We start from the raw sequence: 17,662 nt of genomic DNA on the forward strand, positions 1-17,662 counted from the left end.
TAAAAACTGGGTGTCTTATACAGTGGTTGTAGATTTTTTGACAGTGATGAGGAGTTGTATGAATTTTATGATGAATAAAACTTGAGTTCAATAACTTCATGTAATACATTTTTTTTCAAATTTTGGGCCCCAAAATTAACGTGCGTCTTATACATGGGGAAATACGGTAAACCAAAAGGGAAAAAAAATCATAGAATGACATATAGCTAGCTCAAACCAGAACCATTTTTGGAAGTCATGCACTCTAGTTCTCAAATCTTGACACTTCTAGAATCTTCTTTATCTTTGAAACACAGATCTTTTGTGGTCCTACTGATCTTATCAGAATCCCATATAAACATTTCTTTAATGTTGCCAATTTCGTCTTTACACCATAGAGTAGAGCTTGGTCTTTTTTCATCAGGAGTAATAAGTAATCTAAATTCAAGAGCAGAAAGTGAAATGTTAAATGAAAACAATTCTGCTTTCACCTATGACAACAGGAAAATAGTGATTTAAAAATATGCAAGTCTTTAGAGAAACATAATAGTGTATCTTTAATTTTAAAAAGTTTAACAGGTCAAAAATTAAGAATAAATTCAAGTTTTATGGACAAAGCTAATTCATATAAACACAAGTAAATGCATATAATGCCCTTTTCCTACTAGGTCCTAATGTGACCCTTCAGCAGAAAGAGAGATTATAAGACTCACCTTCAACTTTCTAGTTATCAGCCCAACTAAATAGTTCTTTCCTAATGACATCAAAAGAGTTACCTGTGGAATCCCAAGTACAAGGTGTACTCTGTCAGGACTAGGTTCTCTGTTACGAGGTTGTAGTTCTGGGGAAACTGCGGCTCCTGCACAGCTGGGATCAAACAGGTTTCTTTGTCCAAACCTCAAAGAAGTTAAAAGGAACAGTAAATGGCTTGCCATAGAAAACTATCTTGGTCTCCAGTGTATCTATTTTGTGCTTCTATATTTAAGATTATTTGCTTTTGAACATGTATTACTTTTATAATTAGAGGAGTTATAATACTGTGAGGAAATACGTACACCAAAATTAAGCATGATTCATTCTCAGTGGTAGAATTATGAATTATTTATTTTCTTTTCACTTCTCTGTATTGTTTTAAGTTTTCTCTAATCTGGCCCCAATCTTCTTCCTCTGTAGACTCATTTCCTGCCATTTCTATACTCCTCCCCACACCTAGCCCTTGCTTTAGCCACATTGAGCTTCTCACTGTTCCTCAGTCAAGACTTTCCATAGCTTTGCAGCTTTACACTTAATCCCTCTGTACAAAGGGCTTCTTTTGCTCCTTTGCCTGATAAACCCAATTCATCTTTCAAAACTCAGCTATGAAGACCTCCAACTTCTGTAGTATTATTCATTCCTTTCTCTGTGCTCCCATAGCTTAGCCCTACACCATATTATGATTATCTGTTACTGTATCTGCCCTTTTCTGGAGTCTTTGAATTCAAAAAGGACAGAGACAGTACTTTATTCATTTTTTAAAGAATGCGTGAATACCCAAGGTTGCCAAATTCAGAGAGGTTTCACTAAAACACAACATCTAAAAGCTACCAGTTTTATTTTTAAAAGTCTATCCTTTAAAAATTTACAGTAGCTCTTNCCAGGTTGAGCTGTCGTTCAGCATCTTAGCTGTAGAGGGCAGTGTCACTGGCCCTCATATGTGGGATCCGAACCGGGGCCCTCTGGTGTCCCAAACCAGTTCTTAACCATCGCGCCACTCGGCCGGCCCTCTGGGGACTATTTTTAAAAATTATATAAGGGCGCCTGCCAAGTGGCTCAGTTGGTTAAGAGCACAAGCTCTGCAACAGGGTGGCCAGTTCGAATCCCACATGGGCTAGTGAACTGTGCCCGAGCTGAGCTGCCACTGAGCTGGTGAGAGCGTGGGATGCTGGGCTGCGTTCTCCACCCCTCTGCCCAAGCAACTAAGATTGAACACAGCACCTTGAGCTAAGTAGCAGCGAGCTGCCCATGGGCTGCCAGATTGCTCAGTGTGCAACAAGGTTGCCGGTTTGACTCCCACATGGGACGGTGGACTATACGCCCCCCACCCCAACTAGATTGAAAGCGGTGACTGGACTTAGAGCTGAGCTTGCGCCCTCCACATCTAAGATTGAAGGACAACAAACTTGACTTGGAGCTGATGGGTCCTGGAAAAACACAATGTTCTCCTTCCCCAATTCCCCAACACTGTTCCGCTCCCCAATTCCCCAATAAAAAAAAAAAATCTAAAAAAACAAAAAATTACATAAGTAATACATTTTCATTGCAGTAATATTAGAAAATATAGACAAGCAAAAGCAAACAAAATACAAAACTACCACCCAGAAATAAACACTGTCAACATTTTGCTGATACAGTTAACTCTTGAACAACACAGGTTTGAACTGCGTGGGTCCACTTATATGCAGGTTTTTTCAATAAATACTGTACATGTATTTTCTCTTTCTTATGGTTTTCTTAATAACATTTTCTTTTCTCTAGCTTACTTATTGTAATACAGTTATGTAATATCTATAACATACAAATATGTGTTCATTGACTGCATGTTATCGGTAAGACTTGCAGTCAGTAGTAGGCCATTTAGTAGTTAAGTTTCGGGGAGTCAAAAGTTATATGTGGGTTTTTGACTGCGTGGGTGGGGGGGGGTTGGTGCCCCTAGCCCCCATGTTGTTTGAAGGTCAACTGTATACATTTTGACACAAGTATTTCTTTTGTTTGTTTGCTTAAGAGAACCTATCATCCTGGGAACTTCTTTTGCATCTCTTATGGGATTCCACCTTCCTCCTTCTGGGTTTACTCCCTCATTTTGATGGAGTGTATCTTTTTTTTTTTATAGATTTTATTGGGGAATTGGGGAAAGGAACAGTGTTGGGGAATTGGGGAAGGGGAACACCGTGTTTTTTCAGGACCCATCAGCTCCAAGTCAAGTTGTTGTCCTTTGATCTTAGTTGTGGAGGGTGCAGCTCAGCTCCAAGTCCAGTCACTGCTTTCAATCTAGTTGCAGGGGGAGAGGGGTGTATTCCACCATCCCATGCAAGAATCAAACCGGCAAACTTGTTAAGAGTGCGTGTTCTAACCAACTGAGCCATCCGGCCACACATTGGCAGCTCAGCTTGGGCACAACTCACTGGCCCATGTGGGAATTGAACTGGTGACCCTATTGCTTAGAGCTTGCAGAGCTCCTGTTCTAAAAAAATGAGCCACAGGCCTTGATGGAGTGTATCTTTTTGTAGCTTCTCAAGAAAGGGTATGTAAGTAAATTTGATACCTTGCGACTAAAAATGTTACATTTTATCCTCAAACAAAATTGATTTGGTTGGCTATAGGATTCTATGTAGGCTGAAAAATATTTCCCATAAGGAATGTGTTCCAGCTTCAAATGTCACTATGGTGAAATTCAAAGACATTCTTAAACCATTGTACATAACCTGATTTTTCTCTGGGACCTTTTAGGATCGTCACTTTACCCTGATTTTCTGTAATGTCACAATGATAAACCTTAGTGCGGGGTCTTAAAAATTCCCTGTAGTGAACATTTGGTGGCTCCTTTTAATTTAGAGGCTTTTAGTCTTTGGGAATGTTTTGGTATTATTTCTTTGATAATTTCTTCCCTTCCAATTCTCTGAAACTTCCAGATTGATCCATTATTTTCTTATCCTTTCTCTTCTAATTTCTATCTCCTTCTGTTCTACTTTCATAGAACAGCTCCCTGAATTTATCTTCTAATGCTTCAATTGACATAGTATAACTTCTCTTATCCCTCTGAGATTATAAAGATTTAATAAAAGTTTTCATTTATTATCTGTGTTTCATGTTAGAGGATTTCCTTAAATGTCTGGTGATCCTTGGTTGTCATTTCATGTGTATTCAATATAAAAATTATTTAATGAAATATTTCTTTTTAAAATACTAAGTCTTGTAGTATATATTTACTTATAGCACATTTCATTTCAGACTAGCCACATTTTCAATGCTTGATAGCCACATGTGGCAAGTGGTTACTGAATTGGACAGTGCAGTTCTAGAGGGAGTGGGAATAAATATCTTTGTTTGATCTATTGCATTTAACCAGAGTTTAAGAATATTTCTCTGTTTAATAATCCCCCCACCCTGATATATTTATGGCTCACTTGTCCTTAAGAGAAATTCTACCAACTTATGCTTTCTGGCAGCTGTGTGAGGTAGCCATTTTCTCATTTCCATATCAACAATGGACATCATCATTCTTGTTGAAGCTTCTCTAGTGATTCATTTCCCTCTCAGACTGTGGAGAATACTGTCACCAGAGACTGAATTCCTAGTTTCACCTGGGCTGATCCCTCAAATGAAGCATATCTTGACCACTGCATTTTTGGGAAAAGCAGTACTTTGTGTCCTTACCTGATGTGAGAAAGGCAAGGGTACCGATTGTTTCATTGGACATGATGTTATGGAAACGTGCCAGTTGTCCAAACATCTGTAAGCCAGCTTCCTTCTCTCGGCGGGCTTCTGGAGTCAGACTATCCCATTCACCTCGGTCCTTCTCAATCTGTTGAATCTTTATCTTGCTCAAATACTATAGAAACCAGAGGTGGAGTGTATCAGAGAAGAAAGTGCAGTTGAAGGGAAGATGATATTTAAGAGGTTCTATTTAAAATCTAGTCCACCAAGCTGGGAAAACCAGGGACTATAAAAGAGACATGAGCCTTTATTTCTCATCACAGGGCTGAAGATTAAAAAGAATTGTGGGAAAAAAATTTAAAAAAAATTGTGGTTCCATATATATCTGTTTCAGCCTGGGTAGATTTATTGGTAATTCCCCTAGAAATATTATAGTCTATGAAATAGAAAGGAGGATAAATAATGTAATATATGAAACCCAGGCAAAACCAAACAGGCTACAGTGAAAAAAGGGTGAATCCTTCCTGAAAGATGAAAAAAAANATGTCTCCTTATAGGTGGAAGCTAGGCTTGATCTTAACTTTGGTCCCAGAAGAGGAAAACCATTTTCCTGATCAGTGAGATATTACTCTAATTTTCTTTCACATTAAGGCTAAGGATCAGATTTTCTTAGAACTCTGTTCTATTAGCAGTAAGCTATGATAGTGCCCACTCCATGGAGTGGAAGAAGCATTTTGCTCTGAAGCACTGAGCTTAAGAACAAATCTCATTTGTCTACAGGCCAAAAAGCTCTTACAATTCTTCCTTGTACACATCTGTTTCTATAGCTGCATGTGGCTTGTTTTCCGTACTCTACCTACAACCTCAGTTTCCTATGTTAAAAAAAAAGATTTATTTAAATATCTTTTACTAGATGATTTTTAAAATAAAACAGCTTGACAGTCTGGGGTGACAACTGGCATCTGTTATTACAGAAACACCTATTATCTGGTCTCTGTTTATGCTTGGGGGAGGACAGGGAGGAAAGGACCCCAAAACAAAACAAACAAAAATGAACAAAAAAACCACCCTAACTTATGTCCTAAGCAAACAAAAAACATCTTCTGCCCCAAACTTAAATTCCAATTGTAATTAAAGACTCAAAGAGTAGTTGATTTGGGAAGACCCCATTCTAGGTCATCTCATCTGCTGCCACTGGCTCCTCCACTTACCAGATTGCTGCTTCAGCTGCTCTTTTTGGATTGCTGCAAACTGCTTGGCATCAGCCAGGGAGCCAAAAAGAGCAGCAAAGGGGTTACTTGAGATGTTGTTGTTATTCTCCTGGTCTGTCATTTCACTTTAAAATGTCCTCCATCCAGACCTTGCAGGAGGGGCTATAGAAAGGACAGGTATTAGATACAGAAGGTCAGATAACACAACAGTTGTAATATACCCCGTAGGTGTTTCTTTTCCTATTTCACAAATACAACATACTTTAAAAGCTTAGGGTAAGACTTTCCAATTCCTGTTCCAAGATTCAAGATGTTTTAGCAAAGTGGTTACAAACCTACTAACTGGACAAGTGGGCCTGGCTTGGGGGGTGGCTAAAACCAAAAATCTTATGAAAAGCTTACAAAAAGCTGGAATGCATTTATCTATTGACATGTTTTTATTTGCTATACCGTTAAAAAATAGGTTAAGTAGAAAGAATTACTGAAGTCAAAGAGGGAACTCACCTACTACATTGTAACAACAATGTGGCACTTAAAAATAATACCACAAGAACTATGGATTTCCCAGAGATCTCTAGGCTGGCCGGCTAGTTCTCATTCACCATGAGCATAAGGTGGCACCTGCTCAGGCTTCTATGACTATTTATTGGAGCTGGGAATTCCTCAGCTGCATGTAAACTAAATGTAATAAGCCTTTAAGACATGAAATGGCAAATCAGGATAGGAACGAGACAGCAGCATGTTGTGGATTTTAAATATATATTGAGCAATCTATCTTTACTCCTACGTTTACAACTACCGATATTTCCTCCACTAAAAACGAAATGATCTTTGCTTAATTCTATATTTGGCTTTTGCTGTTTATCTGAGTTTTTACAATACTGAAGAAACACAAATTCCTAATGTGTAATGTGAAATAGATATATACCTCAAAGGTATTCAGTGGAGCTGACAGCCTACATTTGCATTCTTCTGATTATATTCCCTCATTCAAGCGCCAGGGGGACTTGGTGGCACAATGGGATATGAACAGAGCTCCCTGAAAAGGCTTTCTCCCCTTCCTGAAAGGTTAAGGCCACAGTATAGAAATATAACCCTCAAAAGTGTGTGAAGAGACAGTGGGTATGGGTATAAGATGTTGAACAGCTATAAGAACAGAGGCCTTAGAAGGAGTCGGGGCAGGGGTATAAGGAGAAAAAAGAACATTTGGTCGACCTTTAATTTATTAAAGTAAGACTCCTTACTGAATCATATTAACAAAAGCTAATGCAAGTCGGAAGTTACCCTTATTTTTTGGAGGAAGAAAGACTATAACACTTCTTGACAATTTGGAGGCATCTCCACCAGTTGCTTCATGTTCCTCTGTTGTGTTTTCTGCATAAAAGCTAATGGCTAATTAGCTGTAATGACTTAGGCAGGCAGTCTAATTTCTCAGCATGGTGCTGGGCTTTATTGCTTCAATGAATTGAACTATTAGATGTTGCTTTATGTATTTTATTTTTTGCAATGTATAGTTTAGTTGAGCTTAATAATGCAAAAAAAGCATATGTAGTATTGAAATTAATAATCCTGGAGAGGATTTTCCCCCCATTTAACCACTGCATAAACCTAATTATTACCTCTAATTCATATACAGTACAAGAACTGTCTCATTGTTACCCGACCACCACCCTACCTCTATCCTAAAGTACTGTGAACTCCAGAGGAAGGTAAAAAGTGTTGTGAGCTCTTGTTGTTTTCTGTCTCCAAACATCATTCTCTTTTTTCAACATGACAACCACATTTTTCCTTTGGGGATCCATCCCATTCCCAGTCCACATGTTTAGAAGGGGATAACCTCACCTACTAGCTCCAGGAATGGGCATATGAATCTGGCCTGGCTAAAAAGAATACAGCATTCTCTGGCCAGAATGACTGATTCAGGTGTGGGCACAAGATCCTAGCAAGGCCTATCAGATTCAATAAACACCAGCTTCAGGCCTTTGGCTGAATCTACAGAAAAGGGAACTCTTTTTTTCTGCTCAGATTGCTAAGCTGGTTAAGATATAAATGTGGAGTTGCCATCTTTCCACCATCTAGAAAGGCTTAGCCTAAAATTGAGCCAATACAGGAAAACAGAAATGAGAGACGGAAAGGTTTTTTTTCCAGTTGTAAAAGCCAATAGATTTCCCTATATTGTGCAAGCAGGTTTGAATGGGTTTTTAAAAAATACAGCTGCAAAGACTTCAGGTTAGTACAAAGGAGATGCATCATTTGCATCGTCTATGCAGAAAGGAAGGACAGTTGAACCTTGAAGAACATAGGAGTTGGGGAGCCAACTCCCCATGCAGTAGAAAATCCACTTATAACTTTTGATTCCCCAAAACTTAACTAATAGCTTACCATTGACCAAAAGCTTTACCAATAACATACAGTTGATTAACATATATTTTGTATGTTATATGTATTATATACCATAGTCCATCAATAAAGTAAGCTAGAGAAAAGAAAATGTTATTAAGAAAATCATACGGAAAACACATTTACTGTACTGTATATACTTATTGGAAAAAATCCGCATGTAAGTGGACTGGCACAGTTCAAACCCATTTGTTCAAGGGTCGACTGTAAGTTGAAAGGAATACAGAACATATGACAGGCTCTTAAGACTATCAAGAGAGATACAGAGGATTTAGCATGATAAACGGCATTATCTCTTCCTTTTTTTCAATACTATACTGTCACATTATATAAAGAAGCTAGTGTTCCATTACATTGTCTATATTTTTAATAAGATTTATAACTTTCTACATCGTATTCCTAATGCAGATCTTCTGCCTTAGGAAGTGTAAGTAATTGGAGTACAGGTTCATATCTGATTATTTTTTCTTCTGTGTCTGGCATTATATATCATAATCACAATATCCCAAATAAATATTGAATAATTCAATCTTACATGTAATTACTCCTGACCTCATAATCAATTGCAGCACCAAGAGCCTACTTTACAGTAAAGGCTTTACTATTTGTCTTTGATTGCAGTGGAAGGGCAAGCTACTGTATCAGACAGGTGGCTCTATGGTATCTCTGTATTTGTAGAATAGAGAATGGACATAAATCTGTTGTCATCTCTGTTTTTCTGTCTTTTTGAAAAGCAAGGAGGTTTTTGCCTATCTCACTAACCTTATCTTTTGCATATGTACTTCAAATCTGTGCACAGCTATTAAGATTTCCATAGAAAAAGGGCTAACAACATGTAACCACATAAGAGAAAAATTTTACAGGAAAAGGGAGGACTAATCACTTGATGAGAACCTTTGTGGAGATATCAGTTTAGATTTGTCTAATGGTCTCACAAATGTAAAAAGGGTACCTAGATATCACCCACTCCAAAAGAAAGGTCTGATAAAAATGGAACCTTGATATTTTGTTTTAATATTCAATGTCACTGGGAATTTATAGTCTGCTATTTTCAACTGCCATACAGAGATACAGTACTATCCCGTTGTTAGCCTTTGGGATGGTACAAACACCAATCCTTAAAGCTTTTGGATTTAATTCAATTTTAAGTCCTTAAAAATACATTTCACTCTGATGTACTTTCTACAAGGGTCTACATCTGTAATAGCTATCCACTTCCAGTCCTACAAAATCCTCTCACCCTCCCCTGATTCAATCCTTTGTTTATAAACAGTACTGCTAATCCCTTAAGGGCCACCATCAGCTCTTAAAGAGGCGAGCACACAAATGTTTTAACATCAGACTTGGTATCGCTTTTAAACAGAAATATCTGGAGTACTTTGTATAACTGGGATTGTCAAAATTAAGCTCTATTAAATCATACTCTGTAAGGTCTCCGTCCTGGTGAGTGATACATACATCAAACAAACAAAAAAAAGGAATTAAATTTTGTATGTTTCACCCAATAATCCTTTCAGGCCCCTCTAATGTGGGAACAGATCCTTCCAATACATCAGCAAGCTAGAAGGATATCATCAAGTCAAAAAGCAGACAGCACTGGGTCCCATTTTATCTCAGGCGGGCTCCCATGTGAGACCAAAACAGTCTCTGACAAGTGAGACTAAACACATCCTTGCTCTGGGAGAGAAAAACTGATCCCAAAGAGGAGACCCATCAAATACAAGCTCCTGAGCTGTGGTTACTCAATTTTAGAAGGGTCTTCTAAATCCAACTGCTGAGGGAACGTGAAGCAGAGTGCCAGGAGAGTTTTGGGTGGTGAACTGATCACTTTCCTTAAGAAATGTCAACACATTGCCGTATGTTTTCAAATGGTTTGGTTACTACGACTCATGCTTAATTTTTTTTATCTTCTCTGGTATCTGGCTATCTGTTGTCTACTCTATATTTTATCCCTCCAGGTTCCATAAGGTCTTCGGGGCAAGGAGGTAGACCCACTAACTCCGCTCATTCTACAAAAAGGAAGTCAAAGATCATGCAAGGCCAGTCTTCAGGCCTTTTCCAGGAGGGGAATGGCAAAGAGAGGAAGTGATGCCAGAAGCTGCAGCATGCACGGGCTTCCCAAATCAGGGTCGAAGTTCATGAAGGAGAGCACAGGACAAGGGATTTGGAGGAGGTAAGAGTGCCGAGGCTCAGGACTGGCATTCGACTAAGAGAAGAAAACCCCACTGCAGACTCAAGGATCCCCGCCCCTCAAGCTATTTCCTCTCTTACCAGAGCCTGAAGGGCCAGCAGCGACGACACACGACAGATTATCAGCGGCCGAAGAGTTCCCACTTCCGACTCAGCCGGGTAACCGGAGCTTACATCATGATTAGGCGCCAGGTCTTGGGGAATCTCATCTGGGCGCCGGAAACAGGGCGTGTCGCCCAACGCGGGAAACTGGCGCGCAAACACCCCCACGGCGCCTGCGCCACCTCGCTAGGGCGGTGCGGAAGTGGCCGGAAGTGGCCGTGGGGTTGGGCTGAGGGGGCAGGATCCGGTGAGCGGNAACTCATTCTTGATTACTCTGAAAAATCAGGTTGGGAAGCAAAAATCTGAGGCTTATGTTGCTTTTGACATACCAATGGTACCACCAGAGCACGATAGGTTGGGTCATATAATAAAGGAAGAGCATGGGATATGGTGGAGTCAGAAGACCTAGGTCTTCCATCTGGCTCCACACAATGCAAGTCTCTTAACCTTTTGCAATTTTCACTTCCTCAGAAATAAGAAAGGAATTATACATCCTCTACTACCAAAGGGTTGTAATGGTCATATGATGAGATAAATACAATGATTTATTTTGCAACTTCTTATGTATTATGAAGATTTACATGTGCTATCTCACTTACTTATTACTTCAACCCGCTTTACAGATGAGGAAACTAAAGCTCCGAGATGAGTTAGTGATGAAGCCAAAATTCAAATATGGAAAGGCAGTCAATAAAATGATAAATGTCTCTTTAAATGTTAGCTGTATTTATCACTGGATAGGACATCACCTTTAAAAGGGGTCTTAAGTAATTGCTTAACATTTCCTGTATATTGGTTGAGATGAAGTACTGTTTACTCAAACATATCATCTCAGGGTTAGATCTCAAAGGCCAAGAGAGGAAGGGAATGTTGCCTGCTGTTATTCTTAATCTAATGATTAGATTGTTAAGACAGTCTGAATAAGATAAAAGACTATCCCAACCATCACATTATCTCATTATCCACTATTCTGCAAATTTGAGGCAGAGAAAAAGACCCAGGTTTTAATTGGACAGCCTGATTTGAGTATGATTTGATCAAGCAATATAATAAAGTTGATAACAGTATGTGTTTTAGGTGAGACAGACCTGATTCTCCATTTAGTTGTATGACACAGACAAATAATTTACTTTTTGAGGATCCATGTTCTCATATGTAAAACAAGGATAATATGGTAAAACTTTTCAAATGGTGACAAATTAATGAAACAATGTAAAAAAAAAAGCACTTAACATCAAGGCTGGCACATAGTAGGAATTCAATAAACGATGGCTGACAACATTTTTCTGATATTCAAATACTGATCAAGCAACAAAATTCCACAAGTATCAGCTTGTCAGTTCCAGACTGCTTTACCTGTAAACTCAATGTCCACAAAGACCTTGATTAGTGCTTCTGCAAGCTGGGGTGCATAAGGAAAATTGCAGAACACACGTTTCCGGTGGAATACACTGGATACCAAGGGATTTGGGGTCTGATCCAGGTGGGGCATCACTGCTTCCAACACTTCGGCTAGTTTGGCCCTTAAGTGGGGATTTTTCATCCTGCAAATAGGGCAGAAAGCAAGCTGAGCAGGTAGAAAACTTAACTCCCAAATTTTTTATTATTCTCTCCACAGGAGGAGCCAAAACATCCTATGCCACCATTGCAGGAAAAAACAGGATTCTGCAGTTTTAAGTGTGTCAGTTTGGGGGGGATAATGCAGGAGATACCATTCAACTTTTGAGGTCCCAGCTTACCAAGTACTGGGTAAGTACTTACATTTCTATTTAATGTTAGTCATTCTGTTTACTGCTCTATGATAATGCATTATTTACTGCTTACTATTCTCTGACTGTTTCATCTAGGATAAACTTGCCTTTCCAAGCTTTCTGAAGGCAAAGGCCAGGATATAATTATTCTACATTTCTTACAATGCATACCAGGTGTGCCTAATAAACACGTGCTCACTTATGATTTCTCATTGGATCTGCTCAGTTCAGTGAAGGATTGGCTTCTGCCTTTTTCTCACTGACATTGCTCCAGGGATCATGGATCATTTTCTTCTTGGTGGAGCAAATCTTTACATATGTACACACTGTTTGTTTCCTTTGGCCTAAGCACCCCAAAAATCAGAGAAGCAACTTTACAGGTCAGTGATTATGTTCCTTTAAGAAAGAGGACTAGAAGCTATGAATAAGAAGACTTGAGATCAGAAAGCGCTTACCTAAATTTACTGTTCATTCAACTCAAGATTTTAAGAGAAAACTTCATCATATAATTATTAGAAGATCATTAGCACTTGGCTGCCACTGGCAAGGTTTCTGGCATCAAGGTAACTATTTTAACTAGGGACTAACAGTGGAATTCCCACCAGGAACCTTACGTGCAAGTTGAAATTCTCTGTGGACAAAGTCCTTTGCTTATTATGCGTCTCAAGAGTGGGATTTTTGGCTATGTATAAGGATGGTCAGGTGATTCATTAATGTTAACACAACTTCTGAAGGCAACCCCTTATGAATCAGACTTGTTTATTTCTTGGATTAGAAGTCTGCTAAATGTTTTGCAGGTCTAAACAGTGACAGAGTCAAACTTTCAGCACTTCACCTTTCTATGCTTCCAGTGAAAATGGTGATAAAGTGAAGGACATGTTCCAGGGAATCTGCTGATGTCTCCAAGATGTCATCGGCAAACCGGCGGAGAAAAATGAGGCAATCACCTAGGTTATCTGCAAAAAATTCTGAAAAAGAAAATATTCATTGGGATTAGCCAAACATCTGATTCTCTGTAGATACAGATTCTACACTGTACTTAGCCTCTAGGATGGTCCTTGCCTCCTGGTATTCATGACCTTGTGTGTCCCATCCTACACTCTTCCAGGGTAGAAGACACAAGGCGTGACCAAAAGATATGGTGAATGTTTAAATAAAANCACAGGCTTATGGCACCGGGGTTGCTGGTTCGATTCCCACATGGGTCAAGGAGCTGCACCCTCCACAACTAGATTGAAGACAACTACTTGACTTGGAGCTAATGGGTCCTGGAGGAACACACTGTTCCCCAATAAAATTTCAAAAAAAACAACTTTAGAAGACAAACCAATAGTGCCTCTGCTATCTATTGGGTTGTCGGAAAAGTCATGATGCATTTTTGCAACAAAAAACAGAAAAAATACGTCATGACTTTTCCGACAACCCAATAGTTTCACATATACTATGATGTATATAAATTGATATAAAAGACACTGATCCAACTCTCTGGTATATATGTTAAAGTCATACCCACGAGGATAATATAGTACTCAGTGGAAATTATTATTATTACCTCTTCCTTGGCTCTTTGGAAGCAGGAATAAAGGTAACAAAAAATATGACTCTCTCCTGCATCTCGATCAGCAGAGAGATTCAACGTTGTAGAAGAAGTCATGTTAATCAAGTGGTTGCCTGGATCTTGAAGTAATAAGCGAGCGAAGACAGCCTATTAAGAAAAACAAATAAAAAAATACTAAACCACTGCAAAGTTAACCTTAGAACATTAAGATGTAAAAGGTAATTCTGACACAGGTTATTGTGAGAATCACAGGATATAGAGTGAAGGGGAAAATAGGACCCAGTGTCTTATTACTTTAGAAAATATTTATATATACAAACAAAATTGTGTATATGTAGTTATCCTAAACCAATCTCACATGTTTAGCATAACCCCTAGCACACAGTAAGCATTAAAAGAATTCTGTTGAATGGTGTGGAGAATCAGCGATTAAACTTATGTGAAATCTACTACTCCGTGTGATTGCTGACCTTATTCAGACTTACATAAAGATAATTTAAATGTACAAAGTTAAAATACAAGTTGTCAAGTGTCTTCCCTGACAAACTTTTATTCCTAATTAACATTAAATTAGGCACTACTTGCATTTTACCTAATGCCTGTTTTGATTTTGGAAAAGATATAAAGAAGAGATAGGCCTTGCTCTCAAGAATTTAAGGGTCTAATGGGGTGATAAGACAAGTACAAAGAAAAGCCACTACATGAGACAGAAAGTGTCAATTCCCATAAAAAAATGCATAGATAGATTATTCTAGGAACTCAGAGGATAGAATAACAACTACCTCACAGGCTTTGTAAATAAGATGGCATTTTAACTGGGTCTTAAAGGATGGGTGGATTTGGACATGTGGCCAAGTTAGACAGGAAGATTTCAAAAGAAGAACACCACAAACAATGTAAGAGATGGACGTAAGGAAAGTCATGGTTGGAGAAAGGTAAGCAGAGTTCAGCTGCATGGCTAATTTTTGCTAAAGGCACACATAAGGAATATAAGAACGGTACCTGCTCAACATTGTTCATATCAAGCCAGTCTTGATCTTCCAAGTCTACTGCCATTTCTTCCAAATACACACAGCGGCTGGGGATGCCATTCCCACTTTTCAAGCTTGGGTCACCTGGGAAATGGTTTCAATCTGGTAGGTTAAGGATTATGATTCTGTTTTATAACAGACAACTGATCTTGACAGCACTTCTCTTGAACTCCAAGTTTGACTCAGGTAGTATCAGAATGATCTTGACAAACAAAGCAGTATCTAAAGATTTAAACTTTTTTCTTTCCCCCAGTTAAAGAGGACGGGCTTGTTATAAATCCAACATCATGACATTTAAAGAGTAAACCCAAGACATCAGCACTAACTTTGGATTTAACTACAGATAAGGCACAGAGGGAAAACACTGTCTGACATCTCTAAGGCTTTCATCCAAATGTTTAGGTCACCTCTGAGAAGAAAATGGATTTGGTTACCATTCCCATTTCCCCTGTAGGGTAGTAAAGGCAAGTAGCTATATAGCCCAGTCAGAATCAAAATGGGAATGAAAGTTGCATCTGTGTCTAAATACTGATTTTAGGTCACATCAAAAGCTTCACTGAAATATAAGCCCTGTGTTCCAGGCAGTATGGTTTGTTTCACCATTCGATACAATAGATTTTTAAGAGCAAGTCCCAAGCCCAAGAGGAAGAGCACAGTAATGAACAGGCTGGCTGCAAGTCTGTAACTCACTATTGTCCAGAGTAATGAGGAAGATCCTTTGGATCATGTGATTGATGTTGAGTTGCTCACATATTTCCTGCTGTGAACGGAATGAGCGGCTAATCTCAGCCACAGAGTAATCGAATTCATCCAGGCTCTCTGACACACTATTATCTGAGTCATCCGGGCTAGCTGGGAGTTCATCTGCCAAAAAATGTAAGCCATTAACAATTACACTCCTCTTTTAATAGCAAACCAAGCATACTACCAAAAATGATAAATGTAACCAAATGGAGTATAATTTTGAATGCNCCCCTAAAGAATAGCACAGGGAGAGTTAATTTCTAAGTTGAATAACAAACAATATTAATGATAGAAGCTAACAGCTCTGAAAGCCCAGACTGCCCTTAGTCCTTTGAAGACAATTTTCCGATACGCATAGCAGTGGGGACAGAAGGCTGAGGAAAAAGGTCTCAGTTCTCCTATGCTTTCACCAGAGGATATTATCTACAAGTTTGAGTAGTTTTCCCAAAAACAGCTGAATGACAATTAAGGAAGGGTATTTTGAGGATTAAACTTCCAAAGTGACCCAGTTAAACTTGGATGGCTATAAATAGGAAGTTCCTAAGGGACAGCTTGCTTACCTGGTACATAAGCCAAAGAACTGTAGCCATCTGGCAGAGGAAAAGTTAGCTCTATTGGCGGTGAGCCCTCATTGCCTATGGCCAGTTGAACCAATAGAACAGCCATGGACACCTGCAAATTTAGGCAGTTTTGTAGCATCTGTGGCTCTGTCATGGCAGTCTTGGTAGAAAGATAGATTGTCATTAGTCGTTCAAACTGTTCACGGAGGTTGTCAGCAGCAGGGCTAGAACTCTGCTGAGCATCCCGCCAGGCAACCTGCAGCCGATGCAGATTTTGGTTGATTTTTACCATCTGATCATGCAACCTGCCCCAAAGAAAGCAGAAGAGACTGGGTCAGGAGGCTCATAAAGGGACAGTCGAGTATAACCATTCCAGAAATACAAATCTTCATTTAACTATTCTAGTACTCTAGGACAGAGAGAGCTGCAATTGTGATAACACAGAAGGAACTCACATGTTATTGACAAGACACAGGCAGGGAGCATGGCACTGGGAAAATGTCAGCAAGTATTCAACACAATTGAAGCTAATTACAAATAGTTAACAGCCTTCAGCTGAAATGCACCATCCAAAGCTTGGTTGAGCAAGGTGTAAACTGGGCTGTTATGATGTCAAATAAATAAATAACTATTAGGCAAAGTACAAGAAGCTCAGCAGGATAGTACGACAACATACAAATGCAATGATTATATTTCGATGTGGTTATATGGATAGTTTTTACATGGTTAGAAGAGAACCAAAGCTGCTGAAAAAGGACTCTAGATTAGGAATGACCACATATAAACAAACAGCCACCTGGGATGCAACCTAAGAGCCATGGATCCCAGTCCTCTGTTGTTGAAAATTAAATTATTTTTCACAAAGGGTCAGCTAAATGTTCTCTAATGAAAGACCCATAATTCAATGTTATGGAGAGCTGTGTCTAAGTGTACAGTCCAAAATCATCATCTTTGGCCCTGTAGATAATGTCTGGGGTTAGCCAGCCCACATTGGGAAACTAGATGACATTCACTTTTGTGTTTGAATCTAGGCAGTTGAACAGGTTAAACATGCTGAACTATTATCTATTGTCTCATTTAAAATGTCAATGATAGGGATAGAAAAACTGTCTAATGAAGATATATAATTTCATCTTCTCAGAAATTTGCTAAGTTTTGAAAAACGCTCTGTGTCAATTTAAGTATCCTCAGAAGGCATTAAAAATTGGTATCCTGGAGTGGCTCGCTGATTAAGAGTTGGCTTGGGAGCGCGAGCTCTGAGCAGCAGGGCTGTCGGTTCGGATCCCACATGGGCCAGTGATGCTGTGCTCTCTATAGCTAAGATGGTGAACAACAGCTCGACCTGGAGCTGGACTGCCATGGGTCGCTGGTGACAGCGTGGGCTGCAGTGGGCTGCCGTAGGCTGCCGTGAGTGGCCGGCGGCTGCCGTGAGCGGCCGTCCAATGGCTGGCCACCGATCTGCCTCGGCCGGGAAGAGTGCAATGATCATAATACCAACATGGGCCAGTGAGGCGACGTCTTCCACAACTAGACTGAAGAACAAAAGGACAGCAACTTGTCTGTTCCCCTTCCCCGATTCCCCAATGCTATTCCCTCCCCCAAATCCCCAATAAAATCTTAAAAAAAAAAAAATTGGTATCCTCAACACCCCTTCCTATAGACTATGAGTAAGTAGCTACTTTCTCTTCTTATTTATACTTGTAGTCACGATCAGCGACCGTAT

The 17,662-nt window shown here is 39.4% G+C and overlaps 1 protein-coding gene across 1 annotated transcript in view; it reads right to left on the reverse strand.

Annotated features, from left to right (window-relative positions):
• UBE4A (ubiquitination factor E4A) overlaps window positions 1-17,662 on the reverse strand; it is a 54,688-nt gene that overhangs the window by 15,166 nt on the left and 21,860 nt on the right. The window contains exons 7-11 of the mRNA XM_019647396.1: window positions 15,940-16,275; window positions 12,882-13,014; window positions 11,652-11,839; window positions 10,275-10,402; window positions 4,393-4,567 (exon numbers count right to left, since the gene is read on the reverse strand). Coding sequence (XP_019502941.1) covers window positions 4,393-4,567; window positions 10,275-10,402; window positions 11,652-11,839; window positions 12,882-13,014; window positions 15,940-16,275 — 960 coding nt within the window. The remainder of the gene's footprint in view (window positions 1-4,392; window positions 4,568-10,274; window positions 10,403-11,651; window positions 11,840-12,881; window positions 13,015-15,939; window positions 16,276-17,662) is intronic.

Source organism: Hipposideros armiger, unplaced genomic scaffold (assembly GCF_001890085.2).
Source record: "Hipposideros armiger isolate ML-2016 unplaced genomic scaffold, ASM189008v1 scaffold_111, whole genome shotgun sequence".
Lineage (NCBI taxonomy): Eukaryota > Metazoa > Chordata > Mammalia > Chiroptera > Hipposideridae > Hipposideros > Hipposideros armiger.